The sequence below is a fragment of the Phocoena phocoena genome, chromosome 7 (genome assembly GCF_963924675.1).
Source record: "Phocoena phocoena chromosome 7, mPhoPho1.1, whole genome shotgun sequence".
In the NCBI taxonomy this organism is placed as follows: domain Eukaryota; kingdom Metazoa; phylum Chordata; class Mammalia; order Artiodactyla; family Phocoenidae; genus Phocoena; species Phocoena phocoena.
The window spans coordinates 26,154,596-26,174,104 of NC_089225.1; the positions used below are offsets into that span (position 1 = coordinate 26,154,596).

Genomic DNA, 19,509 nt, shown 5'->3' on the forward strand with positions numbered 1-19,509 from the left:
GAGATTTAAGCTTGAGTTATATCAATCTAGTGTTTTTATGCCCCCCAAATTAGTCTTACTTTACATTATGAGACTATTTTTTTAACTGAAGTTTTGTACTTGTTTAAACTAAAAGTTTAAACAGAAAACCTGTTGTGAACAGAAGCTACATCTTATTTATACCATCATACTTTACAGTGTCCACTTGTGTCTTTCACATAGCCAGTAGTCCTATTTTGTCAAGATGTACTGAATTAAAGCCTGAGGAGGAGACTGAGATGTCCTTACATGACCTGGTTCCCAGTGCATAGCACTCGAGGAGTATTCATTGAATAAACTGACAAAAAAGTGAAGTACATGTGGGTTTCTTTGCCTGATGTCCTCAATCATCCTAGAGAGAAGTTAAGTATAGTTATATGCTAAGATGACTGTACAAAAGATACTTAAGAAGGTCTGGAATAACAACTTGAGGCCATAGACTAGGTTTTAATAGAATGCAAAAGAAAACTACAGAGCAACTGGTTAGCAGCAAGAGGGCTGTTAAATTGAACTGCATGAATCGTTAATAGGCCAGGCACAAGATGTTCTCTACAATAAAATGAAGTGTTGGACTTATTATAAATATGACGGGAAGAAATTCTTTATTCAAAACAAACCCATTTCCTATGTATCTATGATATTTCATAACATTCAAATTATATTTGTTCCTACCATCAGAATAATTATTCATAGTCCAGCAATTGATCATTTTTTTTCCACTGAGGGAATAATGATTTATTGCTTAATTGTAAAGTACAAATGAAAAAGAGATTTAAAAAGTATCATCACATTAGAAGACATTTTTATATTCAAATTTACAGGTACGATGTGGACACACTAAACTGAGTCATGTGTTTTGTTCTTGGAACTAAACAAAATTATACCTTCCCTCAACATTCTTAATATGTACTGGCAAGTGTCCATGGGCAGGCAGTGGTGGGTAAGAGAATTTACGGGGGAAGTCAGACCCAACTCAAAAAATTTTAAAAACTTTTCCTAATTTTCCCAGCATTTTCTCATTATTGTTTATTCTCTCAGTATAGCTCTAATCTTTACATTTTTATTATAATTTTATGCTAAAACTGTTAAAACTATTTTCTTATATGCTTGATATTTTTGGTTATTAATTTCTGTAACGCTTAACACTATATATATGTGTGTACGCATATGTAAACACGTTACATAACACACACACATATACATACACGCATAATATAGCATAATCTTTGGAGTTTAGAAAAACCTAACTCTCCCACATATCATGTTTATGATAGAGTAATATATTTTAAATTGCTGACTCAGTTTCCTTATCTGTGAAATGGAGGAAATAACACCACTCTACGTTTGTTGTAAGCTTTTAAACAGAATGAAAGGGGACCCACTGGTGAGTTCTGAGCAAAGCAGTAACAGCTACTTACATTTTGGAAGGATCATTAGGCCTCTACATGAAGAATAGACTGTAGGAATACCAAGGTAGAAGATGATAAACCACAATCCAGGAATGTTGGTAAGAATGACAACGACTCAGACTAGGGTGGTAGCAATGAAAATTGTGAGAAGTAGGTAAAGCATAAATGTAGACTGAAGCCAAAGGTAACAGAATTCCTGGTATATTGAACATAGGATATGTGAGATAGATACCAAAGTTGTCCTATTGTCTCTTTGAAATTCATCTTGAATCATCCCTAGTACTAATAGAAATTCAGTTTGTTCAGATATTCAGAGTATACTATTTGGTCTGGGACCTTATCCTAGCCCAGGTGATGAAACATAACTTGTCTAAATATGTCAAGATATCCTCTTCCCTTTGGCTATTGACTGATCTAAGGATGGGCATGTAACCCATTTCTGGCTAAGAAAAAAACAAAGGGATTAACACGAAGACCTTTCTCTTCCCAAATAAAACAATAGAGTCTAGCAAGAGAAAGGTTTTCTCCTATCTCCTTCTCTTTCCTTAGGTGTAAACATACTCTCTGAGGATATATCAAGTGTGCTCTAACAATGGGGCCTTAACATCAAGCATAAGACAAAATATAACCTAGTAAAGGTGGTAGTTGAAAAGGGAGAAAGAAAATCTATAGATTTAACACATTCTAGTTAAATTTTAATTTGCATCCAAGAGCAATCCTAACCAATGCAGCTTTTCAATTTTTATATTGTAATCTTAGTTTTAGCTTGAAGCATTAAAATTTGCTGGCATTATTTTTCTCTCTTATATTAACCTTCTTTGTTTCCTCTTTCACTGTACTGATAGTATGACTAATTTTATAGCATTTGTCAAGAAAGTGAAGACAGTAATGACACTGGAAAAAGCACATACAACATATAACAAATAGGAAAGAATGTAGATTTTCGTGAGAGTTGACTTGATGTTTTACATAGATTGACTTCATCCTAAATCAGTGTTCCTTATACTTGTTTATCTAATACACCTTTGTGTGACCACCATGGCTTCACTTTTTTCCACTCCAAAAGACACAGGAGTTTTACTAACATAAAAAAAAACATTTTAAAAAACCTCTAAAATAAAGTAATAATAGAAATTATTATTGCAAGAAACACAATAGTGAGGAATAATATAAAATTTTATAATAGGACTGCTTTTTTATTATTGTATCAGTCAACAACTTATTCCTTACCAACCACTGTACCCTCTGAGGATAGAGAAATAAACCAAACACACATGGCTCTTCTCATCGAGTTTTACGAAAGAATACAGACATTCCCCAGTCCAGTGAAAAACAGTGCATAGTACGGTAAAGCAAATAAATATAAATAAGCAAATATAATTTATAAAAGTGAAAGTACTGGGTGCTTTGGTGTCATATAACAGAATGTCTGTTTGTAAAACCAGGAGAAGATAAATAAAATTTATCAAGGTGAAAGTAAGAAGGAGAACATTGCAGGTAAAGGGAAGAAGCTGTTCAAAGACTGAGAGTGGAAGAGAATAGGAAATATTTGAAAACATTTCAAAAAACTAAGAAGTCCAACAGAGACTGAGATAGCAAAGAGGCAGGAGGAGTCTGAGGCTGAAAATTTACATAGGGCCTGATTAAGAAGAATCGTAACAGAAATTTTGGACTCTGGTGAGGTTAGAAGATCAATTGGGAACTTATTGCAGGGGTATCTGTGTAGCTCAAAAACAGATTTAATCAGGGTGGAGGTAGTGAAGATGGAGGGTGGTAGATTGATAATATCTGGAAGAAAAAAATCAGCAGAATTTGGTGTCAGCTTGAATTCATTTCAGTGTTAGATATGTACAGTTTGGGTGTCCAAATGGAAAAATGGTACTGTCAAGAAGACAGGTAGACATACTTATCTGAATCTCAAGAAGAAAAAGAAGGAAAAAAAAAAGTTTGGGATGAACATGTTGATATGGCAATTATAGATACATAAATGGAAATTGAAGCTTTAGAAATATTGGAGAACGAGTTTGGCTATCAAATGGTTCTTTCATTCATTCGGCAAATAATTGAGTACCTAATATGTAAACAGTTCTAGGGCAGAACTTTAAATTGATAATCTAGAAAAATGTTGGTGTATCATTTGGATTTACACACACATTAAAGAACGGCATAATAAATATGAACCTATCAAATATGTACTGAAATATACATGACAAAGTGAAAATAAACTTTTCCTTCTGCTTAGCTAAGATAGTTTTGAGATTTGTTTCAGACATTATGACTAAAAATAAATATTAATATCAATTTCTGGATTTTTCTTTTAACGAAATTTAAGTCACTTAAAATCCCCAAAATATATGTAAACGTTAAATTTACCCTTTTTCTGGGTGCACAGCTATAGATCTTGGTTGATCCAAGCCTTGGGAAATAATTACATAACGAAAAGAGCCACTGAGTCTCGCAACTTCAATTAAGTTGAAACCATGATCCGTCCAATATATGTTACCTAAAAGAAATACAAACATGTTTATAATACAATTATGAGAAAAACTTATTTATTAATTCAGCGAAAATTAACTTTCTGAACATTCACATGACTATTAAGAAATCATTTACTTCCTAATTCTTTTTTTATATGTGCAGTTCCTAAGCAGAAAGCTATAAATAAATATGCAAATACTTCTTAATCTCACATGTCTGTGGTTTAAACCATATAGTGATACGTTTATATGTTAAAAATAAATTGAAATTTCTCTCACCTGAGGAAGGGCTGTATTTTCATTTTCTACTAGCTTCAGGCAAAAGAGAACTTCTAACACTTTTGTTTACCAGCCTCGTGGGGCTCTCAGGAGATCTGGGCAAAGTTAATACTACATAATCTACTTCTACATAAAAACACTTATCCAAAGGCTCAAAAGCATTAGAAAGAGTGAAGCCAAAAGCAAAAGAGGCTATTTACCCCTGTGGCTAGAAGTACAAAAAAAAACCTGTTATGAGTCAGAAACAGCATTTTTATGAAGCAGATTGAGCCACTAACAATATAGGTGTGAAACAAAAACAGAGAAAGCCATGGATGATACCAGCAATCCAGTCAATAGCTATCCCTTCCACTCTTCCCAAGCCATTGGTGATGATATCTTCTTTCCAAGTCTGATCTCTTTTAGCTCGGCTAATTTTATTGAAGCCCATGTCTGTCCAGTAGATGGTATCATTTTCTATGGATAAAACAGAAAGAAAAAAAACATACACAAACACACTATAAAAGGGATCAATATATGTATTAGGAGCACATTGCATCAGCATTTTGGGGGTTATCAACCTGGGTGTGCTGGAGTTTAAGTGTTCTTCGGGAAAATTTACTAACAAAGATGGTAAGAAAGGTATTAAAACCACATGAGAGAACCTAGTCAAATGTTTTAAAGCATTTTTGAAATATATGTGGAAACAGTCTATCACATCCTTTTTATTTTTTCTTCATTTTCCTATTCATTTTAACTCAGTAAATATTTATCCCTCATGAATCTGCAACCTTGACATCAAACCAAATTACTTTGGACTACAGTTTTTCTTTTAACATCTATTCTTATGTCTGAGTTCTCTACATATAAAGAGAATGCTACTGGGGATAATCAACAAAGTCTCAAAGTAGAGAGAGAATGGAAAGAAACATAAAGGCATTTAAAATATATCAAGGGTATTTTATGTATAAGGTCATTCAAAATGTATAAAGCCTTAAAAATACCTTATCAACTAATTATTCCTTCTGAGATACTAGTTTCCCAAATGTCAACTACAAACCCTGTGCATTCTTTTTCAAATTCTCTTTGTACAAATGGGCTTAAGAATACTTGAAGAATGGCTCTATGCTATCATAGAGTCTTTAAATAACAGTGCTTTTTGAATATTTGAATGAAAAATGTTCCTAAAGACTATAAATGAAATATATGTGCATGCATATGCATAAAGGGTAGCAATTATAGATCAATGATGTTAAATACAGCCACTAGAAAGACACTGGGGACAAATCATTAAATAATAAATTTGCCACCAACTAAGTAAGTGTTTGTTTGTGTTGTGACCTACATGGCCATTTGAAGAACAAATCCTTTAAGACCAATATAATTTCCATCTGGCACACAGACAGACTATGGAAATAAAGAAAAAGCAATTAGCATAATAAAGCCATTTATCAGTAAGTTTGGGGATTCTGTTTCAAATGAAATATAGTCTAAATTCTATTACCTGTCTGGGGAAAAATTCCAAATAGCCCCTGTTCCCAACAATGGTTAAGTCAGATACACACTTGCGTGAATAAGAGCAGAGATACCATTTTCAAATATATATCTGGAAAGCAAGGACTTGTTTCATTTTTCCAATTTTGTCAAACTATCAGTTGATATGTTTTCATGATTGAAAGAGTGAATCAATCAACAAAATAAGCATCATTTTTGTATAAATATTAAGTATTATATGAAGAGTCCCATTCTCTTCTGTTAACATTAGATCCATATATCCAACTGCCTACATTGTATCTCCACTTGTATGTAAGAAAAGGCAATCTTGATTGCAAAAGACAAATTTTGGATTTCTACCTGAAACGTACTTCTCTCTCAGTCTTCCATATGGCAGCTCCCCATGCCTTGGTGGTATGATGGAAGGCACCTCCATCCTTTGTTTCTTGGGCTAAAAACCTCATATTGTCCTTGATCACTTTTCCTCACACTTCACATCTAATCCATCACCAACTACTCTCATCTTCAACCTATAACCAAATATTTTGTCTTTTTATTCTTCTTTCAAATCAGATCCCTCATTCCACCACTTCTCACACTCTCCACTTATAACATAATCCAAGCCATTATTAACTCTTGACTGAAGTATTGCAATAACCTCTAACTTAGTTCCAGCTTCCACTTTTGTCTCAGGACTCCCTTTGCTCATGAACCTTTTCTCTACTGAGGGTCCACTGTCGCCCTATTAAAAAGTAAATAAGATAATTTCTCTCCTCTCCACTCAAACTTTCTAATCATTTTCCATCTCATCCAACTGTAAAGTAAAAGTAAAGTTCCTTCCCAAAACCTTCAAGATCTACCCACATCCTTCAAGTCTCTTTCACCTACTATCCTTCTACTCTCCCCCCTCTAGTAATAAGAACTTCCTCTTCCAAAAACAAACCAAATGCTGTTCAGCCTAAGGTTCTTTACATCACTTTTTCTTCTGCTTGGAATGTTCTTTTCCCAGCTATCTGCACAGTTCTGTCTTAGCTCAAGTATTCCTTCTTACTGAAACTTTCCCTGACTACTCTCTACAGAAATTATTTCCTTGTCATGCTCCATTTCCCTTACAAAACCTATTTTTCTCTGTAGCATTTATTACTGTCAAACACATTACATATTTATTGGTTTGTTGGTTTAGTGTCTGTATTGTCTCACAGAAATATAATCTCTTTGAGGGCCGGGACTTAATTTTGCTCACTGCCTGATCCCTGGCACCTAGAATAGTGCCTGGTACATAGTAAGCTCAAAGTAAACATCTGGTGAATAAATGAATGAATGTGGTGTGCTGTACAAAGACTGGTTGGGAGGGTATACAAGGAAGACAAAGCTCTTACTGTGAGAAACTTTATAAGCTAATTAAGGAACAGAAGGTATGCACATGAAAAATGACTAACAATTCACAATAGTGTAGCAGGAGCAGCATATAAGTAGTAAAGACAAGCATTTTTATGAGTTCAAAGAAGACGTTAACAACAAGTATTAGAAAAAAAGGACACTAAATATTTATGTGACCCTTACTTTTCTATTTCTCTCTAATAGCTTTGCCAGTCCTGCAAAATTTTATTTAGTATAATTAGGAAGCATTTTTTTCTCACATATGCCACTACATCTTGCGCATACTTTTATTATCATATTGAGCTGAAATTGCATCTTTGCATTTCTTCTTAGAAATTGACTGTGAGATATATCATAGGTAGGGACTGCAATAGACCCAACATTTACCAAGGCAGTCACAAGTGCAGTAGGCATTTCATGAATATTCACTATGTGAATAATAGATTAATTTGTAATGCTGAGGCTATCTCTACATGGTCAAATCCACTAGATTACAGCACTGAAGGAACGGAGGTGTTTCCTTATATTCTTTTATTACTTATATTTGGGATATTAGCAAGCAAATCAATCATGCAGTGGTGCATTAAGGAGGACCAAGAGGATAGAATAATTAAATCACTCATTCTCATCCAAATCTCCTTTCCTTATTTTTCACATACACATTGCACACCTCCATGCTCTAAATGGAATGACTTCACTAAGATATAAGAATATGTCTTCTAATTATCTGGGAATATCTGTAAAACATACATAAGGTAGGTCAAGAGTGTTTTAATTATAATAGAATAAGGTGGAAGGATGATAAAATTTTACCACAAACCTTAAAGATACAAAGTGGAAATACATATAAAGACAGAAAGGGAAGAAAGACTATCATAACTGTGTTCTGAAACTTATTCCAAAATATGATTTTTTTAACTTTAATTATCCTCATTCAACAGATACTTACATAATACTTAGTGCATGCTAACATCCATATAGGCATAGGAGTACGGTGTTGAAGATGACAGTCCCTGAAATCGTAGATTTTACTTCTGGAGTTGAATTTTTAATATAAACTATCCTAAGACATATGACAATAAGTAACATATAATTATAAATTATGTACCTATTTTGGACACTCAGATAGTATTCAATTTCTGGCTATTATGAACAATGATATGAACATTCTCATCCATGTCTTACAGAGGACATACAGTGTCATTTCTATTGGGTACATAAACAGAGGTAGAATTGCTGAGTCATAGGATGGCTTTAGTAGGTAGGGCTTATTTTAATACATTAATATATTAATTAATTATCTGAAACAATTTTCCCCGAAATAATAATCTACACTATAGACCTTCTACAACTACTGTTGAACTCCACCACCCTCTTCATATCTGGCTGATTCAACCATGAAGACCTCCTACTACATAAGAACATGCAAGAAATTCTAGATTCTCTTATTTCCAGGAACTAGCCACCGTGCTTATTTACCTTGGTTCACAGTGTTTACCTTGTTAGATAAAAAAAGCAAATGACTGGAGTAGTATGCTTAGTGAAATAAGTCAGACACAGAAATACAAATACTCTGTATTATCATTTAAATATGGAATCTAAAAAATAAAACAAATGAATGTATATAGCAAAACAGAAATGTACTCAGATATAGAAAACAAACTAGTGGATACCAGTGGCAAGAGGAAACTGGGGAGGGGCAAGATAGAGGTATGGAATTAAGAGATAAACTACTACTATGTATAAAACAGATTAGTAACAGGATATATTATACAGCACAGGGAATTATAGCCACTATTTTATAATAACTTTACATGGAGTATGATTTATACAAATATTGAATCACTATGTTATCTAACTATGTTAACTAATATAATATTGTAAATCAACTTACACATCAATAATAAATAAATAAATAAAAATATGTAACTAAATGGGCATGGCTTATTCCAATAAAATTTTATTTCCAAAAAGAATTACTTAAGGACAATTCCAAAGTACTAAAATTTACAAATTTGACTAGCTCAATTTATCTACTCAGTTTTTTTGTTTCTAGCCTGCTGGACCCATTATACTCTATCCCATACTTTAAAAATAAAGACACTTATGCTCAATCCCAAAAGTTAACTTATGGAGAATTCTATATAAAGTGTGTTCTGGTTTCTTGATAAACTTCAGTGTTGGGTTCTAAAGAATGTTTTACCTATGGCTATTCAACAATTGTCAACAGATACACTCCTTACTACCTTATAGAGGAAGCTGTCAGGATTTTATTGTTATATTTTTAGCTTTTGTTTTTATATACAAATAAGATTTGGCTGTATGGAGCCAATACAAGCTCTTGGTGTCAATGATTATAGTGAACCTGCACTTTAACTCTGCCGTAATCAAAATGAACAATGTCCCTCGCCCCACTCTAACCACCAACTCTTACTTGGACTTCAAATATTTGCTACCACTTTCAGATGAACTGGTTGCTGACACCTTTCTCATTTTAAAGTCAAATAGAAGCATTCTCCATGTGTTTACTGGCTGTTTAAACTTTTTTCATTTCTTTGCTACTTATCAGCAGTGACCTTAACAGAGAGGCCCCAAAATAGTTTCTACATTCTCAAAGGCTGCCTTCAAGCCCCACATCCATTAATTCCTCTAGTTTAGCTGAGACTATGGTTTCCAAACTGATTTTTATTCTAAAACTTTGACAGATATGACAGTTACTTCTAATTCAAACTCTGTTTTTTATACTTTCAAAAATCATCTTCTCTAATATTTGGAAAGAAGACACTTTATCATATCACTCCTGCATTTTCCAATCATCATGTGTATCAATGCAATATTTTGTTTCTGTTTTGTGTCATTTCAGCCCAGATACAGGACTCAGTTTTTTCTCCTTAATCCATGTCTTACTCTCCCACCCATATCATGTGCAGAACTATACATACAAGCTTGAAATACAAACAGTGCAGTAGAATTCATGGAGGCATGGGATATGAAGATTTATTATCATAACGTAAAAGCTTCAAATTGAAAATCAAATGTCCTTATTCTAAAAGGTGCCCTGGCCACCCCACCACGTGCGTTTTTTCAGTGGCAGCTTCATATTGGGGCCCAGCCTCACATCTTTTCCTCAGCTCCTCCCCTTCTCTCTCATCTCAATTTATCATCCCCGCCCCTTTCTGGTTAGCCATTCATCAAAAAGAAGCCCTCTCTAATCATTGCTCCCATTCTCAGCAACACATCAGCCTTTAAATAATTTAAATTTCTTAGCTCTCAAATGGCTGGCTGCCCATTAGAATTGCCCAGGGAAGTTTTAAAAGAATACTGAAGATGCAGTCACGCCTCAGAGATTTGGAGGGAGACGCGAGAGGGAAGAGATATGGGAACATATGTATATGTATAACTGATTCACTTTGTTATAAAGCAGAAACTAACACACCACTGTAAAGCAATTATACTCCAATAAAGATGTTAAAAAAACCCCAAAAAGATATATATATATATATATATATATATATATATATATAAATTGCTTAGTCTGGGGTAGTTTGCAGGTTGAGAATTACTAGTTAACCTGTCAAAAGTACAGATAAGAAGAAAAACACTTGTTAATTAACAGGGTCCAAGATCTTGAGAAGGAGATTTCTATTATAAAATGCTACTCCCCACCACATCGCACCGTAACCCCCATTACAATCTCGTTGTTATTAATGTTTCTTTGCCAAAGGGATTTTCAAGGGGAGAAGGGGGAGAAAAGAGCTTGATATAACCTCCAGAATATCAGCTTTGGGGGAGGTATTTTTTTTCTCCAGTTTGGGGAGGGCTTTAACTTGAAAAAAAATAATCAAAAAAAAATTTGTTTACTTGATTCTGATATGCCACGGGCCCCAGATCTGTTAGAAATTACTGTTCTGCAATCTATGCCTGAATCAGGTCAAATTATAAGGTAGCTCATAGGGAGATTACTTTGCTTTGATCCTTCTCCATTCCCAATAAGCTGGCTTTTACTGAATGTTTGTATCCTAGGTTACAGGTATGTATTCTTTGCTTGGTTTGTTTTTTTTTGTTTGTTTGTTTTTGATTATATAGACATTGTGAGCCCTGAAATTGATTATGTTCCTCTTCCCAAACTGGTTGTTAGAAATATAAAAATTAAATTTGCTGCAAACTTCTAGCAAAAATATAGACTTTTACAATGTGATTTTATCTCTCATTTCATGTTTCTTTTTCCCTAATTTTTCTCTTGGCACTCATTTGTTCCATCTTAATTATTCATCTCATTGAAATTCCTGCATTTTTGGGAAGCTACATAAAATGATTCTTAGAACTAGATAAGGTATTATATATATATATATATAATATATATAAAACATATACATGTTTTAATATAGCAAGTCATATGTTATAGACAAGTGACATCAAAGTTGAGTAAACACACTCTAGGGAACAACTGGAAAATTAAGAAAATCCAAGGCAGTGCAAGGAAATGTTAAAATTGTAGTTTTTACTTTTTGTCCCTTATGCTTTTAAAATTTCTATTTGGTATATATTTTATAATGTATTTAGTCATAACATGTACAGTAATAGTATATATTCTTTATAAGTAAATAATTTTAATAAAATAATAAATAAATAAAGAGTGAGATCTCTTTTTGTTTAACCAGTAATTTGTCTGATAAAAAGGAAAGGTTTAGTACTACCAGTGCAGCTGCTACTTTCCAGTCATGCCCCATTTTTGGCACACTTTGTGCCATGGTGCACCAGTTGAAACCTCTGGAGCAGACTATGATGTTATAGAAACTGAGAGGAAAGCAAGGTCGAAGTCAAGGTCATCAGGGAAGATTTCATGGAAGAAATGAGGCTTTGGCTGATCCTTGAAGACTGGAGAGCATTTGGATTAGGAAAGATGCACAATATAGTTCCTAGAAACCTAGTTTAGAGAAAGAACCAATTTAATAAATGCAATCACCTCCGTAATAGGAGTGGGGGAACAACAAGATCATTTCAGGAAGAGTTGTGAGCAAAAGCTGTGATGACAGCCAGTTCTAAATTATCAGATGCCTGGGAACAGATAAGAATTAAGTTGTACTTTCTATTCTTTTCCAATTTTGAAATCATTTTTTCAAATATTTTGCAGGTTAATAATAATCCAAGTTCTTGATATACCATATTAAAAGGGATTCAATAATAAAGTGCTAATGAATTACATTTGTTTCTTTCATTTTGAAAAAGGCAAATCAATACAAACACTAATGGGCAATTCTCCTACAGTAACAAATCAGCAAGAACTCCATCTTGTGAGTGAATAAAATAAAATCTGCAGACTTCAAAAGTTTTAGATATCTTAATCCCCTTAAGGTACAATGTTATGAAACCTTAGATAATGTACATTCTCTTTTAAATTACTCTTTTATCAAGTAAGAAATATATGCCTGCCTAGGTTTTGTGTCCTGAATGAAATTTGCATTAAACATACTTATTATAAAAGCAATTCCATTTTCAGGTTTTGAACGGTTTCCTCTCAGGGTAACAAAAAGAATCTTTCACATTTTCTTAAGCATTCACTGTTTTTTCTCTTCAAAGCAATTGCACTGTGCTGTTTTTCATAGGCATTAAGTTAGTTCTCACAGCCCTTGTGCGCCTAATTTTGACTTTCAGGTAACATATGAGAACTAAAATGTCCTGTCACGCTCTCCTCTTTTTCACATTTGGAGAGGACCGATGGCAGCTCCAAGGAGAAATTGTTTTAATTTATTCTGTTTTAGACTTCCAAAACTAAGCTGTAAAATTGAGACAGCACGTTGAGTAGATACATCTTCAGGGGACACCTACTCAGACATTTATTCAGGAAACCATCAACCTGTTTCAGAAAACAATGACACTCTGTACCACTTTTATTTTTGAATAGGGAAAAGACAGAAATCTTGTTCCTCAAATGCTTGATTTCTATATTATACCTCAAATTAATAAATCAGACAAAGATGAAGTATAAACTTTAAACACAGAGGATTTTCCAGCAAATAAGTTTGGATTTTTTTTTTCTTCATTACCTCTGGTGGAAAAAAAAAATTTCCTTACTTAAGAAGTTTACTAAAGAGAGGAATGTAGCATAATAACTAACATCTTGCATACTGTGTCCTGATTTCCTGAGTTATAGATCCCAGTTCTACTACTTAAAGGCTCTATGACATGGGAAAGTTCCTTAACCTTTCCATTCAGTTTCCCAATATGTAAATTGGGAATAATAGAGTTGCTGTGAGGATAAAGAAATAAATGCTTTGTTACAGTACTTAATGCCTAGTGCATAATATACATAATAAAGTATCAACTATTAAAATTAAAAATACAGAGTATATAACAAAATGAAAGGTATACTAACTAATAAATTTGGCAATTTTGTATGCTTTTGAAGTTTTAATGTGGTTTTAGTTTAACATACTACCATCTTTATAAATGTGAAACTAGACAGAAAATATTTTAATATTTCCTCTCTAAAAGGACAAACAACTAATGTGAATTATTATCATCCAAGGAAATAACAAAAACAGTAGAAAATTTATTGAAAGCAAACACTCGGCGTTGCTATATATTTTCAAAGCCAACTAGCTATGAATTATTTACATTAAAAGTTAACATTGATTTGGATGCATAGTGACATCCCATATTTTCAGGAAGGCAAAGTTAAGTTTACTATTAAAAGTTATACAGAAACTTTGCTCTAAAGATTACTTGACATTGTCAGTGTTTATTGTACTTAAACGGCAGGCCAAAAAGAAATTTTTTTTTCAGAATAGAAAAGAGTTATTATTAACACTGTTAAAGAATCAATAAAATTTCTGTCCTCAATGGCTGTCTTAAATGTCTACGCATATCACATATATGACAGATAGATGTTTAAGAACCTTATGATATAATTATTTTCTAGTTTGACTTTACTGCTATTGAGTCGTAGCTAACATAATAATAAAACACAGTATATAAATATGCTCTGACAGGGAGATCAGCTCGGTGCTTTGTGTCCACCTAGAGGGGTGGGATAGGGAGGGCGGGAGGGAGATGAAAGACAGAGGAGATGTGGGGATGGATGTATATATATAGCTGATTCACTTTGTTATACAGCAGAAACTAACACACCATTGTAAAGCAATTATACTCCAATAAAGATGTTTAAAAAAAATGTGTTCTGAGCTTTCAGAAAAAAGCACAATGAACAAATTCTTGCTAAAAATTAAAAAAAAATGTATATCAATACTTTTTGAAGGCTACGTGTATTCTAGGGGATACCAAAATGACCAAGAAGCCCCCTTCAATCTTCCCAGAGAACCAATCACCCTCTTGTAAGTACTTGGTAGTCATCTATATATATCTATATATCATTTTATATATCATCTATGTATCATCTGTATATCATTTTATAGTAAGTCACAGTTGTTTCTCCACCTATACTGAGAGTACATTAAAAGGAAGGCTCCATATAATCTTTCTAGTTAGCTCCTGAGAAGCCAGTGCATTACTTTGGACTGTAATGATATAAAAGCTCAGTGAATGAATAACCTAGCATGGCTGCATGCCTTCATGCCATAAAAAAGTTCAAAGTCAATATGTCAGAAGATAAACCTACCAGAGCTGCCCTAAATCCACTCTGTGCTCTAAGTTGATGGGAGGAACAGACTCCTCATCACCCAAAGGTCTGAGCATTGTCCTTGATCCCTTCTGCATCTACTTACCACCACATCCAGTGAATCACCAAGTCCCGCATGTTTTAACTCCTTTTATTTATTTTTTTCAATCTGCACGTACCACTACAGTTTCATTCAGGTCCTTACCATATCTCTTCTGAATGGTTGCAACAGCTTCCTAAATGGTTTCCCTTCCTACAATGTTATCCTCCTCAAACCCATTCTCACAACTATCAGGGCAACTTAGTTAAAATGCAAATCAGACCTTCTCACTTACCACTGATCATGTTCCTAGGTTTCTCATGACCTCGGATGAAGTTCAGATTCCTTAGTAAGTCATATGAGGACATCTATGATCAAGAACAGTGGCCTCCAAACTTTTCTGATGAGTAAAATAATTTGAGTATTCACTCTCTCTGCCTACATAATATATGTTAATCCATTATACATGTAAACACATATACAACATGCAAAAATATAAATTTTTAAAAGGTACAAGAAAAAATTAAATATCAATAATTTTCATATGTTTTCCCCTATATTTGACTACATTATTCAGTTACAGGGCATGCACCTTGCTTCCCTCTTGGAAAAGATTCAGCCCGTCCTACTTCTTGGGTTTTGTCTAGTACACTTCCTGCCTCAGGCTTGACTCCAGCAGCACCGCCCTAGTTGTAATTGCCTTCACTCTCACTCTCAGTACACACGCACATCATATCACTTCTCATCTCTATGCCTTTTCTTTTGTCAATTCTTTTGCACCTCATTACCCAGGAAACTATTATTCAGACATTAAGACTCATGCATTCCTCCTCCAGGAAGGCTTCTTGATTATTCCAGTCTAGTTCATCATCCTCCTTGTTGCTTTCATAATAACTTGTACTTATCTCTATAGTTGTACTTAACTCAGAGAATTGCACAGCTCCCTTTTATGCATCTTCCTTTCCAATAGATTGAACCTGGTTTTTGTTCATTATGGATTCACAATGTCTAGCTCCAGCTTTCCATACATGATATTTGAATACATGTAATATTCAATTAACAATACAAATTGAATAAAGTAATGGTAGAAACAATACTGTTAAAATCAGAGTATTATATAGAGCAAAGAAGTGTAATATAAAAAAAAATAATTTGCTCAGAGGATAAGAAATAATTTCCTAAGGTAGTAATACTTTAGCTGATTATTGAATCAGTTAAAGAATGAATATGCAATGTGTCCTATTAATGAAACTATATATTCCCTCCTATGATAAAATATTAAATTAAGGTAGCAGGATATCATTATAGTAATTATCATTTTAAAATAAATTTCATTATATATCAACTGTTAGTTAAATGAGCTAAATGTGATTTCACAAAGTTTAGGCTCAAGTCAGCACTTTCTGACATTTTGAATATTTAAAATTACAACAGTGTTTGACAAGCTACACACAAAAACATATAGTATTTGTCTCATATTGTTCAGTACAACTTAATGAAATTATATGATGTCTTGAATTTACTTGAATTAGATGAAACAAATTGGACATGAATTGATACAGGTGATGGGCATGGAGTGGAGTGGTAGGGGGAGTTCATTATACTCTTCTCTCTACTTTTTTTTTTTTTATTTGAAAGTTTCCATAGTAAAAGGTTAAACAGTGCTCCACCAGCTTGAAAAGAAGTCTTCATTTTAATAATCATTCCTAAATAGATTCAGAAGATTTTATGATAATATGTCAAAAATCTCTAATCTTTAATATAATTTAATTGGATAACACTCAGTATTCTACCCATTCAGTAAACTAAGAAGCTCCAACAATTGCAGCAAAATTTTACCAGAACTATATTAACCACAAAGTTTGCATTTTAGGAATGAAGAAATACTTGAAAAACAAACAAACAAAACCTTGAAGCAAAGAAGGTATTCGTATAAGCTAGGCTTTGGAGGGTACATATTAGAAATAGTATTCTTGCTCTTAGCAGAATGAGGAACAAATTGACTAAAAACAGTCTTAGAGCACAGCTCAGGCAAAGGGTGATTTTTTCACCTCAATTAAACCATGCTTATGCTGATGAGAGGTTAAAGATTATATCAGAAAACTAACTACAATGAAACAGAAAAAAAAAAAAAAAGATCCCATATCAGCTTGCACTATCAAGTAAGTGAAGAGAGATGTAATTTAATAAGAAATAATAATAAGGTAGGCTCAGACATTCTGAAAAATGTAATACATCCTAGGGAGATAAAGACAAACAAGACTCCTTAAGAAATTTTGATTCAGTGAGAATACAAATGAAATAGTTTTAGAAAGCTAGTGACAGAACATCTTAAGAAGGGTAGAGCAAGGACAAAACCTTTTCTGAAGTAGCTAACTTGAAATGTTTCCAATTATCAAAGAAGAGGTAGAACAATTTTCTCTACATATGTATATCTTGTGTGTGTGTGTGTATATCCTTCCCTCGTGCTATGTTACCTTGAGCTTCAAGCCTCTTAGATCTTAAAAGAAAAACTGTGACAAACTAGTAGATAATTGGATAGGAGTCTACAAAAGGAAACTCTAGTGCTTCAGGAAACGTAGTGAGTGACTAAGTGGGCCTGCAGCCTTCCCTTGGACTTCAAATTGAATGAATGCTTGCCATGACGAAGTCTCTAAGACATGTATGAAGAAGAATGTCTTCCTATAAATCCCACAATATATATCTTATTTTGTTGCTGTTGTTTTATCCCAATGCATGAAATTTGATGATTAGATCACAAAGTTAAATAATGAAAACTATGCCCACAAAAAGCTATGTACAAGAAAGTCCAAAGCTTTATCCATATGCGCCACAAACTAGAAATATACAAAGACATTCATCAATGGAAGAATAGATAAATAGGCTATGGTATATTCACACAATGGGTTATTACTCAACAATAAAAAGGAACACACTACTAACACATGCAACGGTATGATGGATCTCAAAAATATTGTCTGAAGGGAAAGAAGACACAAAAGAATACATATTGTGTGATTCCACTTAAATAAACTTCTAGAATTGGCAAAACTAACATATGGTGATAAAAATCAGATCAGTGATTGCTTCTGAGGATAGTGCATTAAGAATTAAAAGATGAAACCAATACTCTCAATGACCCACTGGAGGATTTTGTGCTTTCCTTCCCTGCGACTCTGGATTCCGTAGGGTTGGAGCTCCTGGTTGCAAAGGGGATACACTTTTGCCAAAGGACCGTGGCAAGGGTCCCATTGAACTACAAGCTACAGCTGCTGCCGAAAGACTTTGCACTTCTTGTGTCTAGGGATCAGCAGGTGAAAAGAGAAGCCTCCAAACCAGTATGACCCTGAGCAGCATGAGGAGGTAGGGATGCTTTCATACTATACAACCAGGGACGAGTATGTGTGGAACCCGAGTCATTCAATCAGGAGACTTCTAGTACTTTCCCTGAAAAGACACATGCAGAAACCCCAGTCTGAGAGGTATGACCAAGGATTCAGACCCTTTAGATATTAAGGTTTGGGTCACACCATCAGATAAGCCTCCAGTCGTATCTGGTTGGCAGAGAGAATTAAAGATTGGGGCTTCCCTGATTGCTGCCAAGTTACTCATACGGCCCAAGAAGTAGAAGATAAGGAGTCAAGTTCCACCCAAATGTCAGGGAATTTACTTCTCAGCCAGCTTGGCTCACAGGACTGCAGCCCCACCAGCCTCCTTACTAGTTCAACACATCAACACACTTCTATTTTAGGGCTTACAATGCCTCTGCTTTGCAATGAATTTGTGCAGGATTCACTTTTCTTTCATTCAGGCTAAAATTCACCTCTCAAAGTTTTCCCTGAACACACAATCTAAAATAGCAGCCACTTTGAATCTTTCACTCTTTAAACTGCTTTTCCTTCTTAGCTCTTATTACTGTCTGACATCAAATTATATTGGGGCGGATGGTGTTGGTGAGTGTTTGTGATCTAGTTTTCCCACTAGGATATAAACTCCATGTGAACAGAGATGTCAGTTTTGTTTCTGCTGCAACTTCAGTATGTAGAAGAGTGTTTGGCACAAAGTCGGTGCTCAAGATTGTTGGGCCAATGAAGCTGGCTAATGAATAACAGCACAATTTAGTAATAATATTGGATTTCCAATTATTTGCTGCTTAAAAAGAATAAATTCAAATATATCATTATTTTTCAAATGATTTCAGTAGTAGAAAAAAGTAAACAGGACACAGACTGCTCACTTTTACTGAGAAAACTCTTGGAAGCTAAGATGCATATGAAAGTTTGTAGCCCCCCAAAACTTTACATTTATGTCATGGTATTCTTTTCAAAGCAATGTATTAAAAGATGGTTGAAATGTAAAAAAAAAAAAAAAATATGCAAAATTATTTTAAAGAATTGAAGGTCAACCCATTCAAAATAATTAACTCTACTGAATTTAAAGGCAATACCTAAGTCTAAATGATCAATTTCTATTATTGAAATTCTTTAAAATAAAGACACATTTTTGGTTTCTGTTGTATTTTATAATAGGATAAGAATCAACCTAATTTGATCAGGCAGTTTTTAACTTTTAAAAAATCACTGTAGGGCTCCCCTGGTGGCGTGGTGGTTGAGAGTCCGCCTGCCGATGCAGGGGACACAGGTTCATGCCCCAGGCCGGGAAGATCCCACATGCCACGGAGCGGCTGGGCCCGTGAGCCATGGCCGCTGAGCCTGCGCGTCCGGAGCCTGTGCTCCGCAATGGGAGAGGCCACAACAGTGAGAGGCCCGGATACCGCAAAAAAAAAAAAAAAAAATCACTGTAGAAGTGCTTTCT

The 19,509-nt window shown here is 34.1% G+C and overlaps 1 protein-coding gene across 1 annotated transcript in view; it reads right to left on the reverse strand.

Moving 5' to 3' along the window:
- Positions 1-19,509, reverse strand: part of LRP1B (LDL receptor related protein 1B) — a 1,473,103-nt gene that overhangs the window by 479,759 nt on the left and 973,835 nt on the right. Inside the window, exons 36-37 of the mRNA XM_065880137.1 lie at positions 4,505-4,639; positions 3,801-3,930 (exon numbers count right to left, since the gene is read on the reverse strand). Of these exons, the coding sequence (XP_065736209.1) occupies positions 3,801-3,930; positions 4,505-4,639 (265 nt within the window). The remainder of the gene's footprint in view (positions 1-3,800; positions 3,931-4,504; positions 4,640-19,509) is intronic.